Genomic DNA, 14,100 nt, shown 5'->3' with positions numbered 1-14,100 from the left:
TGCCTTTAAGCATGCATATATGCTAACTCAATCATTCTCTGCTGTCATTAATGACCACATAGTACAAATAATTATTATGCTTATAAGAGAAGTCTTCTTCTCTCTCACATAACTTTCACTAAATTAACCAAACCAAAAGTAAATTAACTAAGAGAGAAAGCACTCTATGCCCCATAATTTGATATAAATGGAGAAGGTTCCACTAAAATGGTCCATCAAATGGGGCACCAAATGTAAAAAAGAATCGAAAAGCTTTCCCTCCGCAATGATTTGAAAGTGGGGGATCCAACGTTCGAAAGTAAACCTAACCAGGACTAACTTTTGCCCCCTTGTTCATTTCAAAAGAATAGAAAAGAAAACCCTAACGTAAACTTGGTTTGTTTGCCTTTATTCCACGAAGAATGTGACCCAGCCACCGAAGATATTGATTGAAAAGCACCTCACTTTACCTACCAACAACGAGGCAGCACAATGAGGACAACTACGTAATTCTCATGTTTTACTATAAAGTCATGCTTTTACCTTCTCTTCGAGAACCTAATCTAACTAATTTTAACTACTTCTCCACTCTCATTCACCGTTGAGGTCGATCCCAAAGAGTTGAGTAATATAATACACTCGCTATAACAAAAATGAGCCAAGTTGTGAGTTACTTATGCGGACTGACACTACGCTACATGGCTAGCTACTTCATACTTGTGCGGGTGAGGTGTATGGCGGACTGGCGGTCCTAAAGTAAATATTTGACGTATCAGTACTTCAGTGCTAGAGCTCCAGATTGATATTTAGTTAAATATGATGCTTGCTTAGATATTTAGTTTACGTTAGGATGTGTTGGACTGCCTTAACCACAGACTATTTTACGAAACAGAGAGACATTCCTTTATTTCTTTAGCAAGAAACAATATTGTTTTCATATAAATTACGAATGAGTCAAAAGCTATAGATTATGGTCAAGATCAATATCAATCAACCAATGGAATCTACATAAGCAAGATTTGGCATTGCTACTCTTCACTAGTACCACTAGCTAGGGATCATAAAAATCCTATTCAACACTAGAGTATTTGGCGAACACCATTGAACATGTAGAGGTCCAACAATACAAGAATTAATGGATGCAGCATTTATTATAAGTCCAAGCAACAATGCCTTTAATAAAGCAGCTTATAATGCTAATATATACTCCCATCATTTTAGCCAAATCATGCCGTCCAGTCCAAAGATCAAAGATCCCCAAAGGACTACACTTTTTATAATCTTATGGAGCTCTTATACCACATTTTGTTGATCTAATGATGTAATAAACTATTTTATTTCGGCATTTTGTTTTTTGATGACATTTATTTCGGCGTTGTTATAGGATATTTTTTTTAAAGTTATTTTGCTCAGCATAATTTATAGAGCAAATGGCAAACATGCATAATTAATTATATGGGAAATGCTAACAATTTTCTTCTATTTAATATTTTTAGAATAATAAAATATTTTTCCACTCAACATTTTAGTATAAATTTAAGCATTCAACTAAAAAAAATCGCCAATAGGTGGGAAGGCTCAAAATTTTAAATATTATTTGTTAGGTTTAAATTATTCAACGATATATTATTTTCCCAACACCCTTAATTACTCATGAGTGACCACACATCAAACTGGCATGGAATTGTAAACACGCAGAAGAAGAAAAAGTCAAGTCATACGAATCACAAACATTCATAATACACATCATATAAGACACATAAAGACGTGATTGAACGGATATATAGCTCATAGTTAGCTTTTATCCTTATGATATTATGTAAAAATTGGGACATCCAACTCAAAATCAGTTAACACTGAATTACTGAATGAGAAGGCATAGAGTTTATATGTTTTTGCATGACTTAAGTTAAGTTTGCTTTGAACTCACTCAAAATATCATTCAATCTACAATTTGACCGTTTTTTCTGGGAGTCTATTTGGAACATCATGGAGTTGAGTAATTTGGTGACTTTAGCTTTTCCAACCTGATACGAGATCACCTCTGCCACGTGGAGGGACCAGATCCAAGTCAAAGTCACCTCAACTTTGACTTCATTTCATATTTCGTGTTTGTAAGCCTTGGACAAGTTGGGAGACAACAACGTTTCAATTTCAGGTCTTTTTAATGTAATCTATGTACCTCTCTCTCTAGCCTCTCCAATTCTCGTTCTCTCTCTCTCTCTCTCTCTCTCTCTCTGTAAGAGTACATGAACAGTTGGAGGAGCATTCAATGAGCTTCTACTAAATTTTGAATGCTGCTTCTTTCACAAAGAACACGGGAAACCTGCTTTGCTTCACCTTCCCATTCCTCTCCTTCAGATCAGATCTACTACAAACTCAAATTCTCAAACCTCCATTTTCTTCTGGGGCTTGCTTAAATTCTCCAGGACTTCAAGACCCTTTAAAGGTTAGAGCTTCACAACCACACTTCACTTGTTCACACCATCAATGTTTCACAAATTTCGTTTCTTTTCTGTGATTAGTATAAAGGCCATACCTTTATTCTTCAAACTCTGTTTCTCACTGACTCTGTTTCTCTCTTTTCTAGATTTTAAGTTTTCTGATAGTTGATTGAGGTTTTTGTCCAATTATATAGGCTAACTAGTTATTTAAATTGCATTGGTTTATGTATTGCAGATTGCAGAATAAAGAATATTAAGTTGTACTTTTTTCTTGGAAACATCAAAATGCCGCAAGAAAATTTCTTATCAAATATCTTTGCATCATCTCCTGGCAAGAACTTGAGAGGGTTGAAGGGTTTAGTCTCCAACAATGATCAGGCTCATAATCCATATGCAAACCCAGATGAGCTCATCAATGACTATGAATTGGCTCAGAGAAAAGCAGAGGAAGCAGGTATAAAAACAGCAACTACTACTAATTAGTGTACTGGGGTGTCACACATGTATTATAATTTAACCTTTTCCCAAGATTCTAGGCCTAAATTATACTTATTCTTGGGATATGGTTCCCCTATTTTTCAATTTTTTCTAAAATATATGTTTTGGTAGAACTGTTTTGAATTATTAATTCACTGTTATTTGTTTTCCTGGTAAAAAAATGTATTTGTATTTACAAAGATATTAAATTTCGTAGTATAGATGGCCATAGTGCCATATACCATAATGTTGCGCAGAATGCGGGTGCTGCTGAAATGTGGTGATTATTGCTTGTGATGGTTTGGGCCCGAAAAGACATCAACTTATGACTTGGACCCATTTTTTGTAATTTTTTGCTTTTTGACTCTTCTAATCTTATACATTAATCCGAAAGGAGGCTTAGAATAAATTTGTACACCAGTAATCATTGATCATGATTCTAATGAGATTTGAAAGCAAAACATATATTTCTTTTGCTTTTGATATCAAGATCAGCGTCACCACGCTTTCGAACCCCTCCAACTTGTGGGTTATTGCAAAGTCGAGTGCATTTCTTTAAAAAACTTACAAAATTTGCATAAGAAACACAAATTTTCAATTTTTTAAATTTGGTTCTTGACCTTCAACGGGGAAGAAAAAAAAACGCTTTAATCTTTAGTTCTTGATCACCTTGATGTGTTTATAGTCTAGGATGACCAACTTCAGTGATGGGTTTGTTTGACCTGAAAGTTCAAATGGCACTTTACGTGTATTTGAAAACGTTTACGAGTATTTGATGACTGTAAATTTGTAATTGTGCTAATTTTAGCTGCAAGGAGATACCAAGCAGCAGAATGGCTGAGGAAGATGGACTATGGTGCCTTAGAAACACTGTCCAAAGAACCCTCTGAAGAAGAGTTTCGCCTTTCACTCCGCAATGGCCTAATTCTCTGCAATGTCCTCAACAAGGTCAATCCTGGTGCTGTTCTCAAGGTACCCTTCCCTTGTTGCAAAAATAAGTTCTAGCCAGGGTTAACAGTTTCAATAACAAGGATGAAGGAAATGTGTTTCATCTTTGATTGCATACATGGTTCTTGTTTATCATAAGTAATGTCATACTTTCTTTCTCATTTTTTGTTTCTCTTTTGGGTTTCGAAATAGGTGGTGGAAAATCCCATTATTGCTGTTCAGTCGACAGAAGGGGCAGCACAGTCTGCAATTCAGTATTTTGAAAACATGAGGAATTTCCTCGAGGCTGTCAAAGCCATGAAGCTCTTGACATTTGAAGCCTCCGATCTGGAAAAGGTCAGGTTCTATCATAGTTTGCAACATATTCAATAAAAATATGCATTTTACTGCCTTTAATTCAAGACAGCATGAAATACACCTACTTTAGTATTTCAACCCTCAGCTTGTTACGGTTTCTCTATGGTTCTATATGTCCTTCAATTGTATCTTTCTATGTTTGCTGGTCTTTTCCTTTTCTAATTTTTGAGAGGTTCGCATTTTCAGGGAGGCTCGTTGAGTAAAGTTGTAGACTGCATTCTGTGTCTCAAAGGTTACTATGAATGGAAGCAAGCAGGTGGAATTGGAGTTTGGAGGTATGGAGGGACTGTGAGGATCACATGCTTCCCAAAAGGGTCATCCTCCTCCTTAGGAGGCAGTGAAAGCGCTGATGAGTCAATAGATGAATCCGATTCATCACAATTTGAACAACTGTTGGACTTTCTTCATCTCTCGAGTGAGGTGTCAACTGAGGAATCCAGAACTGCCGCTGCTTTGGCTTTCCTTTTTGATCGTTTTGGCCTTGGACTTCTTCAAGCTTACCTTCATGAGACTAATGGGATTGAAGATTTTCCTTTGAATGCAATGGTAGGTAAGACTCTTGTTATTTATATGATTCTACTGTTTTACACCTTTTAAATAAAGATTCTATTGTTTTATGGAGTCTGATTAGTATAAGTTGTAAAATTCTATAGGTAATAGATACTTTGCTAAGTAAGGTAGTCAAGGATTTCTCAGCACTACTTGTTTCTCAAGGCACTCAGGTATGTAAACATTTTTGCTCATCAAAAAGTTTTTCCTGTTACTAGTATCTTGTTGAAGTACTTCGTTAATTGGGTCCAAAGATTTTGCCTGATTATGAATTTCTTGTAATAGTCAACACACAACTAACCTTATCTCTCTTTTGCAACGCTCTATAGCTTGGCCTGTTTTTGAAGAAACTATTGAGAGGTGATATTGGTGCTCTGTCAAAATCTGAATTTTTAGAAGCCATGAAAAATTATCTAGCACAAAGAAGTCATATGCTGTCGAATGATCTGTCCAAATTCTGTATTTGTGGGGGAAAACGAGAGGCTCTCCATCATAGTATTAGTCACTCATCTGATCATGAAGAATTAATTGCCATTCAACAGAAGCAGCTTGAGGTGAGGAAATGCAATGCTCCATTTCCTATAAGTACAATTGTGACATTGAGCAAGGAGCTGTCAACTGAAATTTTAATCTGCAGTTGAGTCTTCTCTTATATCTTACTGTCTGTCTCGGATATTTTTAGGAGTTAAAGTCCTCTTTCCAAGAAACAAGACTTGAAGTCAAACATGCTCATTCAAACTGGGAGGAGGAACTTAGAAGGCTTGGTACGTTCCATAGATTTGAACATTTATGTCAAATAGGAAAGGAGTCAGTTATTGTATTACATTTCGTCAAAGGATTGGATGATCTTACACTTTCTTTTGTCTCAGTGCACCATATTAAAGGTCTTGAAGTAACTTCCTCTTCTTACAACAAAGTTCTTGAAGAAAACCGATTTCTCTACAATCAAGTTCAAGACCTCAAAGGTGTTTCACCTTATGCCAACTCAATAAATTATCCGGTATATATATATATGATTTCATGATTCCGAGCTTAACTGAAAGAGTTTGTTTTTTACAGGAACAATTAGAGTTTATTGCAGAGTGAGGCCCTTCTTAGGTCAATCAAATGGACAGTCCTCTGTGGATTACATTGGAGAAAATGGAACCATCATGATTGTTAATCCCCTTAAACAGGGAAAAGACTCGAGAAGGGTCTTTACCTTCAACAAAGTGTTCAGAACAAATGTCACACAAGGTAAATGAAATGACATGCACGCTTTGTTAGATCAGCCATGAGTAACATTCTTTTATAATTTTTATAGCTTAACAATTTGTCCTCGGACAAGACTCATGATCTCTCTTCCCTGTTTTGTGCAGAGCAAATATATGTTGACACTCAACCGTTGATCCGATCAGTTTTAGATGGTTATAATGCCTGCATTTTTGCATATGGACAGACTGGTTCGGGGAAGACATACACTATGGTAACTCTACCTATTGTACTGTGATATATGTGGCTTCGAATATAACCTACAGCTTGATCAGTTGGTCTTACCTAGTAGAGCATGATTGTCGCATAATATAAACTATATGTTTTTCCTTTTACAGAGTGGCCCTGATTTGTCAAGTGAAGACACATGGGGAGTGAACTATAGAGCCCTGCGCGACTTATTTCAAATATCAAAGGCAAGGGTGGACATAATAAGATATGAAGTTGCAGTACAGATGATAGAAATATACAACGAACAAGTGAGAGACCTCTTAGTTAATGATGGTTCTACCAGAAGATATCCTTAACAATTGTATATTCTCAATTAGGTGTCACAAATTCATAAGCTATATACTACATTGCTGCTTTATTTCCTTAACAACTTGTACATTAGATATACGGAACAAGTCACAGCTGAATGGCCTTAATGTACCTGATGCAAGTTTGGTTCCAGTTACCTGCACTCAAGATGTTCTTGAGTTGATGAAAGTTGGTCATAGAAATCGTGCTGTTGGTGCTACAGCTCTGAATGAAAGAAGCAGTCGGTCTCATAGGTAGATGTTTTCATTTTTTCTGTCAAATTTTAGCAATTTTAATGAATGGTGTAAATATTTTTTCTTGTAGTAGAAGTTATTCTAACTAGTGACTTTTGTATTTCTTCTGCAGTGTCTTAACAGTCCATATACTTGGAAAGGAGTTGGCTTCTGGTTCTATTCTACGGGGTTGCCTCCATCTCGTGGATTTGGCAGGGAGCGAGAGGGTTGATAAATCTGAAGCCACTGGTGAGAGACTAAAGGAAGCTCAACATATAAATAGATCACTTTCTGCACTTGGAGATGTCATCTCTGCTCTTGCACAGAAGAGCGCACATGTTCCTTACAGAAACAGCAAACTTACTCAAGTCTTGCAAGATTCTTTAGGTAATTTCAGAATCTATGTTTTAATTTTAAAAAAAATTCCCTATACTTTATTATTGTTATCTTGTTCAACTGGAATGTATACTGTGATAATATAGAACTTTACTTTGTCTATGTTTAGGTGGTCAAGCCAAAACAATGATGTTTGTACATATAAACCCGGAACTTAATGCTCTTGGGGAGACGATTAGTACACTCAAGTTTGCTGAAAGGGTTGCATCCATAGAACTTGGGGCAGCTAAATCTAATAAAGAAACGGGTGAAATCCGGGAACTCAAAGAAGAGGTCTGTTCATATTTCTATTCTGCTGTTCTATTAGTTTCATCTTTTCATCATCAGATGCTTAAAAGCATATTCATATCTGTGCAGATATCAGATCTTAAACTGGCATTGGAAAGAAAGGAAGCTGAACTAAACCAAATCAAAGGTGGTACAAGAAACACCATTGATTCCCAAAAGTCTAGAGCCGTTTCACCTTTTCGTATTCCAAGGGGCATTGGCAACAGTTCAAAGCAAGAAACTTGTCAGCGACCCTTAGATGATGCTAAGATTTCTGAGGTAATATGTACATGTCCAATATCTTTCCATTTAATTCTACGTTTGAAGGCATATTGATGGTCAAAATTTAATTCAGTGAACAGCCAATGGATTGATAAATGTACAAATATGAGATAGCTGAAAATTGAAAGTACATTTTCCTTGACCTGTAATGGTACCACTAGACATCTGACATAGCACATGATAAATCTTCAACTCGGTTTTTCTCAAATTTTACTCTACTCAGGCAAGAAGCTGTTCTTCGGGCAAGCAAAGGAGATCAAGGTTTCCTTCTGCATTCACCGAGAAAGAGATCATTCCAAAGATACCATTTCCAGCTGAAGAAAGATTAGTGATCTCTGGAAAACACAGATCACCATCTCCTCCTGTCAGGCGATCAATATCTACTGATAGAGGGGCTCTCATTAGACCCAGAGTTAAGGCTGACACAACAGAAAACCAACCAATTGCAAAACCAACATTTCCATCAGCTAGAGTACCAGTCAATAAATCTCTTGCTAGTACCATGCCATCAATCCCATCAACGGAAAACTTGAGGGTACTTATCAGTTCACAAGAATCAACAAAGCACGATGACATTTCAGATGCATTGTATAGCTTCCAGAAGGCCAAAAGAGTTCATCCAGAAAATGAAGACGAGCAGTTTAAGCAAGCTCTTAATGTAAGACATGGCGGTATCAGAAAAAGCAAGAATGAGACCAAGGCTAAGGCCAAGCAGAACCGAATACCAAAGTATGATGCAGTGACAGCTTTGTCTTCTGACTTGAATGGTCGTGAAAGGATCGAAGAGGCTCGAAAGAGTGACTTCTCGGAGCCAGAAAATGAGCATCTCCCCATTAGTTCACCCATGCATAGTTCTTTGATGGCAAAAAAGCTTCGGCAAAACTCATCAAGGAACTATATAAATCTTGAACCACGGTACGATTAATAGATTAACCTTTTGCTTGGGCATTTCATTTTTTTTTTCTATGTTCATTCTTAACCATTGTAGTGTGCACGTCCTGTTACATGCAGAGGATCTGTGCAAGCAGCAGAACCTTTAATGGCTGGGAAAACAGAAAACAAGCTTCCAAATGGTGGAACTCGATATCAGAAAGAAGGCAGCAATATGTCCATGCCTGAATTAAGAAGAAGCCGGTCTACACCTCGCGGGAAATTTTTTAATTTTACATAGAGAGTTTCAAAGTCTTCAATTTTCTTTTAGTGCATTTTTGTATAGTGGCTTTTTGTGTTCCAGGTGGCATAGTATTGTATCTGCTCTGAGTTTACAGGAGGTCAATTCTTGAACCTTTTTTCGTATATCAGACAATAATCTATCTAATGCAATATGGGTTATGTATATGTTAATTAAAAGAACAAAGTTATACCACAAAGAGTATTTTGTACTGTCAAAGCTGATTTTAGCTATTAATACCTTCTTTTGCGTGTATGTGGTTATTGAATTTACTATAATGATGATCGACAAGTATTATTCTGTTTTCTGTTGAAATAAAAAAAAATAAAAAAAAATAAAACCTCAAAGTGGAACTTTTATTAGTTATGGTGTAGTTTTCTTTGGATGAATAATTTGCTGACGTATTAAAGCTACTAAATTAGCTTGAAGAAACGAAGGAAGATTGTAGTGCCAATAAGATAGCCATCTAGCCACCCCGGAAGTAAGGAGACACTATTTATAGAAGACAGTAGAACAAAAAGAAGAAAAATTCTGTTTCTCTAACCTCATTAACAGAAGGGTTCGTCAACGTAGTAGTTAACTGCAGCTTGACGCCATAGTTTCCTAACTTCCAACCTATTCTTTGAGTCTTAACCAATTGACTTTGATGTCTCCAAATACTGAAGTCTTGGCTTCATTCTACATATTTTGTTGCTTCAATCATCTCAAAGAATTCTGTTCAAAAAAAAAAAAAAAAATCATCTCAAAGAACGTGATCAGCTTCAATCATCTTCCGAAAAAGGGAGAGCTTATCGTATGATGTAATTTAGACCAATTAGATGATGAGGCCTGTATTTCATTGTGACAATGTCTAATCATCTTCTTGGATCCATACCCTTTTCGATTTCAAAACCACCATCCAACGAGAATGTTTGCCAGGTACAGGAAAGTAAAGATAAGGCAGCTCCACAGAACGCTGTGACCTATGTCTATCAAGCTAAACTAGCCGGATTGTGCTGCAATGTCACAGCAACATGGGGCAAAGACCTCAAAAATCATTTCCTTTGCATCGAAGTGCCAAAGCCTTGTCAAGAAGCTCTCTACATTTGCAAGATTGACTTAAATTCTTGTCAATTGTGGGGCAAGAAAGGTCTCAAATCCTTCGACATAGATGGAAGACGAGTAGATGTTTACTGGGATTTTCGACAGGCAAAATTCTCTGGCAACCCGGAGCCATGTTCCGATTACTATGTTGCCTTGGTGTCCAAGGCAGAGGTGGTTTTACTGCTAGGGGATCTAGTGACAGATGCTTATAAGAGAACCAGATCAAAACCGGCTTTAGAAGAGGCTACATTGATGTACAAGAAGGAAGTTGTGTGTGGAAAAAGACTGTTTTGCTCCAAAGCCATGTTGGAAGTAGGGAGAGAAGAGCATGACATTGTCATTGAAGCTTCACTATCAGGGCCTAATGATCCTGAAATGTGGATTACTGTAGACGGGACAATGACGATTCGGATCATGAACTTGAATTGGAGATTTAGAGGGAATGAGAGTGTGATGTTGAATGATTTTCCAGTTGAAATTTTGTGGGATGTGTATGATTGGTTGTTTAGTAAACAAGCCACAGGCCAAGGCTTGTTCATTTTCAAGCCAGGCAGGCTTGATTGGGAGTCTAGTCATAGCGACCCTGGTAGTAGAAATTCTGAATACAACTCACCAAAAGAGAGCTCATCAACTATAGAGTTTTGCCATTTTCTTTATGCCTGGAAAACTGAGTAAGAGTTGTTGATTGCAAATTTGCTAAAGTTCATATCCAATCCATTATCACATTTGCTTTTATCCCAATTGTTATGTAATGCACTAATGCCTAATTGGGACTCAGTTTGTTCATGTAATTCTTTATTATTATTTTTTTGCTTAAACCCCAAGGAGCAAGAGTAATTTATCAAAAAGAAAAAAGAGTACACCATAGTACGTAGGAGGGACCTAAAGTTATCCCACAAAAAACAATTAACAAACCTATAGCTCGCAACTAACAAAGAAAACCAACATAACTGAAAGTTGGGACGCCCCAACCAATCGCGCGCTATTACAAAAAGAGAGAACAGAATCCGATGGCAAGTCCCACCATGTCAAACTTGATGAATTTATCCCTTCATTTGCCAAAGCATCTACAACTCGGTTACCTTCACGAAAACTATGAGAAGAGCGAAACTCCATCTGTGAAATTCGGTACAAGCAGTTGCTCCACTCTACACTTAGTTGCCAAGGCACTAAAGTAGGAGAGTGAAGGAAATTTAGAACTAGCTCTGAATCCGCTTCCAACCAAATATGCTTCCACTCCCTTATCCAAGCTAATTCAATAGCTTGGATAACAGCCATAACTTCAGCAGCAACGGCACTTGGAATGTCCAAGTTAGAACAAAAAGCACCTAGAAACTTGCCTCTATAATCCCGAAGCTCCTCGGAGGAATTAAACATGCAGCCAGTAGCTATCTTACTTGATGAAATAATATGGCCAGAAATTAGAGAACATGCACGTACAGCATCCACCCTAAAGCCATCATATAAAATCTTAATTCTTGAACTCCAAATAAACCAGAAAGAAGTAACAAAGCATGCTGACCAGAATTCCCTTAATTGTGGACTACGAGAAGAGCTTAGACCAAGGCTCTTAATTCTTGTTCTTATATAAGGCGAACTCTTCATTTTACTACGTACAGAGATGAAACTTTTATGTCCAGCTGTTTTAGCTTATTATGTAGATATGTAGATATATATATGTTACAGAACACTATGTAATTTCTTTCAATATCATTGAAAAACCCTCAACAAACTCCAGTCTTTTGGGGTTATCTGTTAAAGCGTTTATCAAATTAAAGAACCACACAGAAAAGAAGATTTAAGTATCTGAATAGCAGTCAATATACCCATTTTTCATCATCAAGAAATTAAAATCAACAATGAAATTAATTAAATACCTTAATTATCAATCTGTGATCATGATTACTTCTTCGGTGGCCTTGTATACTCACGACAGACATGGTGCCAAAGCTTTCTGAATGTGATACCACCACTTTCATATATGGAATATGGATGCTCTGTTCTAATGATAGTGCTCGGAGCTGCTCCTAACTATCTCTGTCTCCAATTGCCTATAAAATGCAACCTTTGGAATCCCTTCTGTCATATAGTTGGACATTTCTCGAAACCTGCAGGTATGTTAGATCCTTAACAACCCTAGATCTTAGATTTCGATCTTTTTGCTGATAACTGTATTTTCTTGATTAATATATAGCAAATAATGTTATTAATAATGATCGACTTACATGTACCTGTCATATGTGCAGATTCATTACGTACCAACATGAGGACCATACTTATCATATGCGTTATTGGCTTTGTGTTGATGGTGGCATCTCTGCAAGCAGATGCTAAACGGTTTGTTTTGAATGACCGTCACTTGGTTCAAGTTAAGAATGAGCCAACTCTGCGTCGAAGCGCCGAGGCTCTTGCTAGTGGCGGTGCAAAAGATCAATCTCAGTCTCAGCCCCGGACCACAAACAAGAGTAGCAGCAACAGCGATGCTAAGCATGATGATCATGCCGACGATGATTCAATCATTCAAACGAGACTTATGGTAAGTCCGGACATGGCTCTTCCGAAAATGGTGAGAGCCATTTTTTTTATCGGCGATACGTACATGAGATCCCCCAGGATTCCTGGTGCTGGCAATGGACCCCATTAATTATCCACTGATCTGGAGCCTTCATAAATCAAGGACGTGGTGCAATATGTATGTTTAGCTTGTACCTTACGTGATTAATAAAGTGAAACTACATGTAAAATTCTTCTATGCATTATTGTTGGTGAAAATGAACCAGCAATTTTAGCAAATCTGAGCCGTTAATATTTATATGTAATTTTTTTTAAATAATAAAAATGTAATTGATGTTATTCAACCGTTCATTTATGTTGGTGTACTAAATACTCTCTCCTCTCTTATGTATAGTTTAAAAAGAATTGTGTACGAAACAATCAGGAAATCTGAGACCTAATTTGTAATTTTCAAACTTCCCATTTCACATTGCTCGAAATTTGCATTCCTTGATAATTTCTATAACACTAACACGGCTTTCGACTAAAAGTACTGATATGGATCAATAGTGTATTTGGATCAACGTACGTATTCAACCGAAATGATTGAAAAAAAAAATGAAAGAGCTAATAATGCCTTAAATAAATGAAGTATAACTGATCCCTCGAAACTAAGAGTAGTAGAAGTTCCCAGGTCTAGCGTTCGAATCCCAGCTCCACCCCATGGCCAGCAGATTTGAGGGACCTAGGTTGATTAAACACCAAGGTTTGTGCGTCTGCGGTGCAGTGATTAGTCTGGCTACGATGGGGTACACTGCATGAGGGTGTGTGTGTGGTTACTACGTACTGTCGTCCAAACCTAAAAAAAAAAAAGAGTAGTAGAAGTACTTATATGCCCCAAATTTTTCTACGCAGTGATGAATCATGCAACTGGCCTCTGTTGCAAATATGGAAGTTGGTCAATTTCCATATTTTGAATGTTTTTGGCGTTAATCAAAACCTTTCCAAGATAATCTAAGCATGAACAAACGCGCAGTTATATACAATAAATGAATGCTGTTTAGAAGAAGGAACCCTAAACGGTAACTCTTGGTTTACATGTGTATACCCTAAAGCCTATATAACTCTCCTGCACTATCCCCAATATAGCTAGTCCCATTTTGGTTTTATACAAGGACGTGCAAAGGCTGTCTAGCATGTTTATATACGGCAACTGTTCATACAGACCTCCTATTAATTATATAGTTACAACTACAAAGGGACCTTTTAATTAACTTCATAGCGTTTATTATGACAGCATATTAATTGACCATCTAGTTCTTTGTGTTGAACGCAGTGTTGCAGTATTCGTAAGAACCCTAACACTGATGGGTTTTTATGCTTCTCTGTTTAGGGTTGATCAAATTTCTCATTAATAGAAGTAATCAAAATTACCAGAGAATTAAGTACTAGATCAGAGTTGAATAGCGGTCAATTTGTGATACCCACAATTAATTATTAAATAATTAAGTTCAGCGGTGAAATTAATTAAAAACCCTAATTATTGATCATAATCATAATTACTTCTTTAATGCATAAGCCTGTCGATTGACAGATATGGTGCCACAGCGTTCTCGATGTGATACCACCATTTCATACATGCTCTGATCAC

At 36.9% G+C, this 14,100-nt stretch overlaps 2 protein-coding genes across 2 annotated transcripts; both read left to right on the top strand.

Annotated features, from left to right (window-relative positions):
* The first annotated feature begins 2,134 nt into the window (after window positions 1–2,134).
* On the top strand, window positions 2,135–9,121 carry LOC133732885 (kinesin-like protein KIN-14F). Its single transcript, XM_062160486.1, has 18 exons — window positions 2,135–2,428; window positions 2,659–2,877; window positions 3,709–3,872; window positions 4,041–4,184; window positions 4,392–4,751; window positions 4,859–4,927; window positions 5,084–5,308; window positions 5,437–5,518; window positions 5,624–5,719; window positions 5,814–5,990; window positions 6,113–6,219; window positions 6,344–6,524; window positions 6,616–6,778; window positions 6,891–7,144; window positions 7,263–7,426; window positions 7,511–7,699; window positions 7,926–8,617; window positions 8,714–9,121. The coding sequence occupies exons 2-18, from the start codon at window positions 2,709–2,711 to the stop codon at window positions 8,871–8,873; spliced, it is 3,396 nt and encodes a 1,131-aa protein (XP_062016470.1). The 5' UTR covers window positions 2,135–2,428; window positions 2,659–2,708; the 3' UTR covers window positions 8,874–9,121.
* Window positions 9,122–9,719: 598 nt separating this feature from the next.
* On the top strand, window positions 9,720–10,631 carry LOC133730244 (uncharacterized). The gene has a single exon (XM_062157871.1). It carries the CDS (start codon window positions 9,720–9,722, stop codon window positions 10,629–10,631), a length of 912 nt encoding a protein of 303 aa, XP_062013855.1.
* The last annotated feature ends 3,469 nt before the right edge of the window (window positions 10,632–14,100 follow it).

This window comes from Rosa rugosa, chromosome 2 (assembly GCF_958449725.1).
Source record: "Rosa rugosa chromosome 2, drRosRugo1.1, whole genome shotgun sequence".
Lineage (NCBI taxonomy): Eukaryota > Viridiplantae > Streptophyta > Magnoliopsida > Rosales > Rosaceae > Rosa > Rosa rugosa.
The sequence above is the reverse complement of the archived record's forward strand: the minus strand, read 5'-3'. Positions and strand labels throughout refer to the sequence as shown.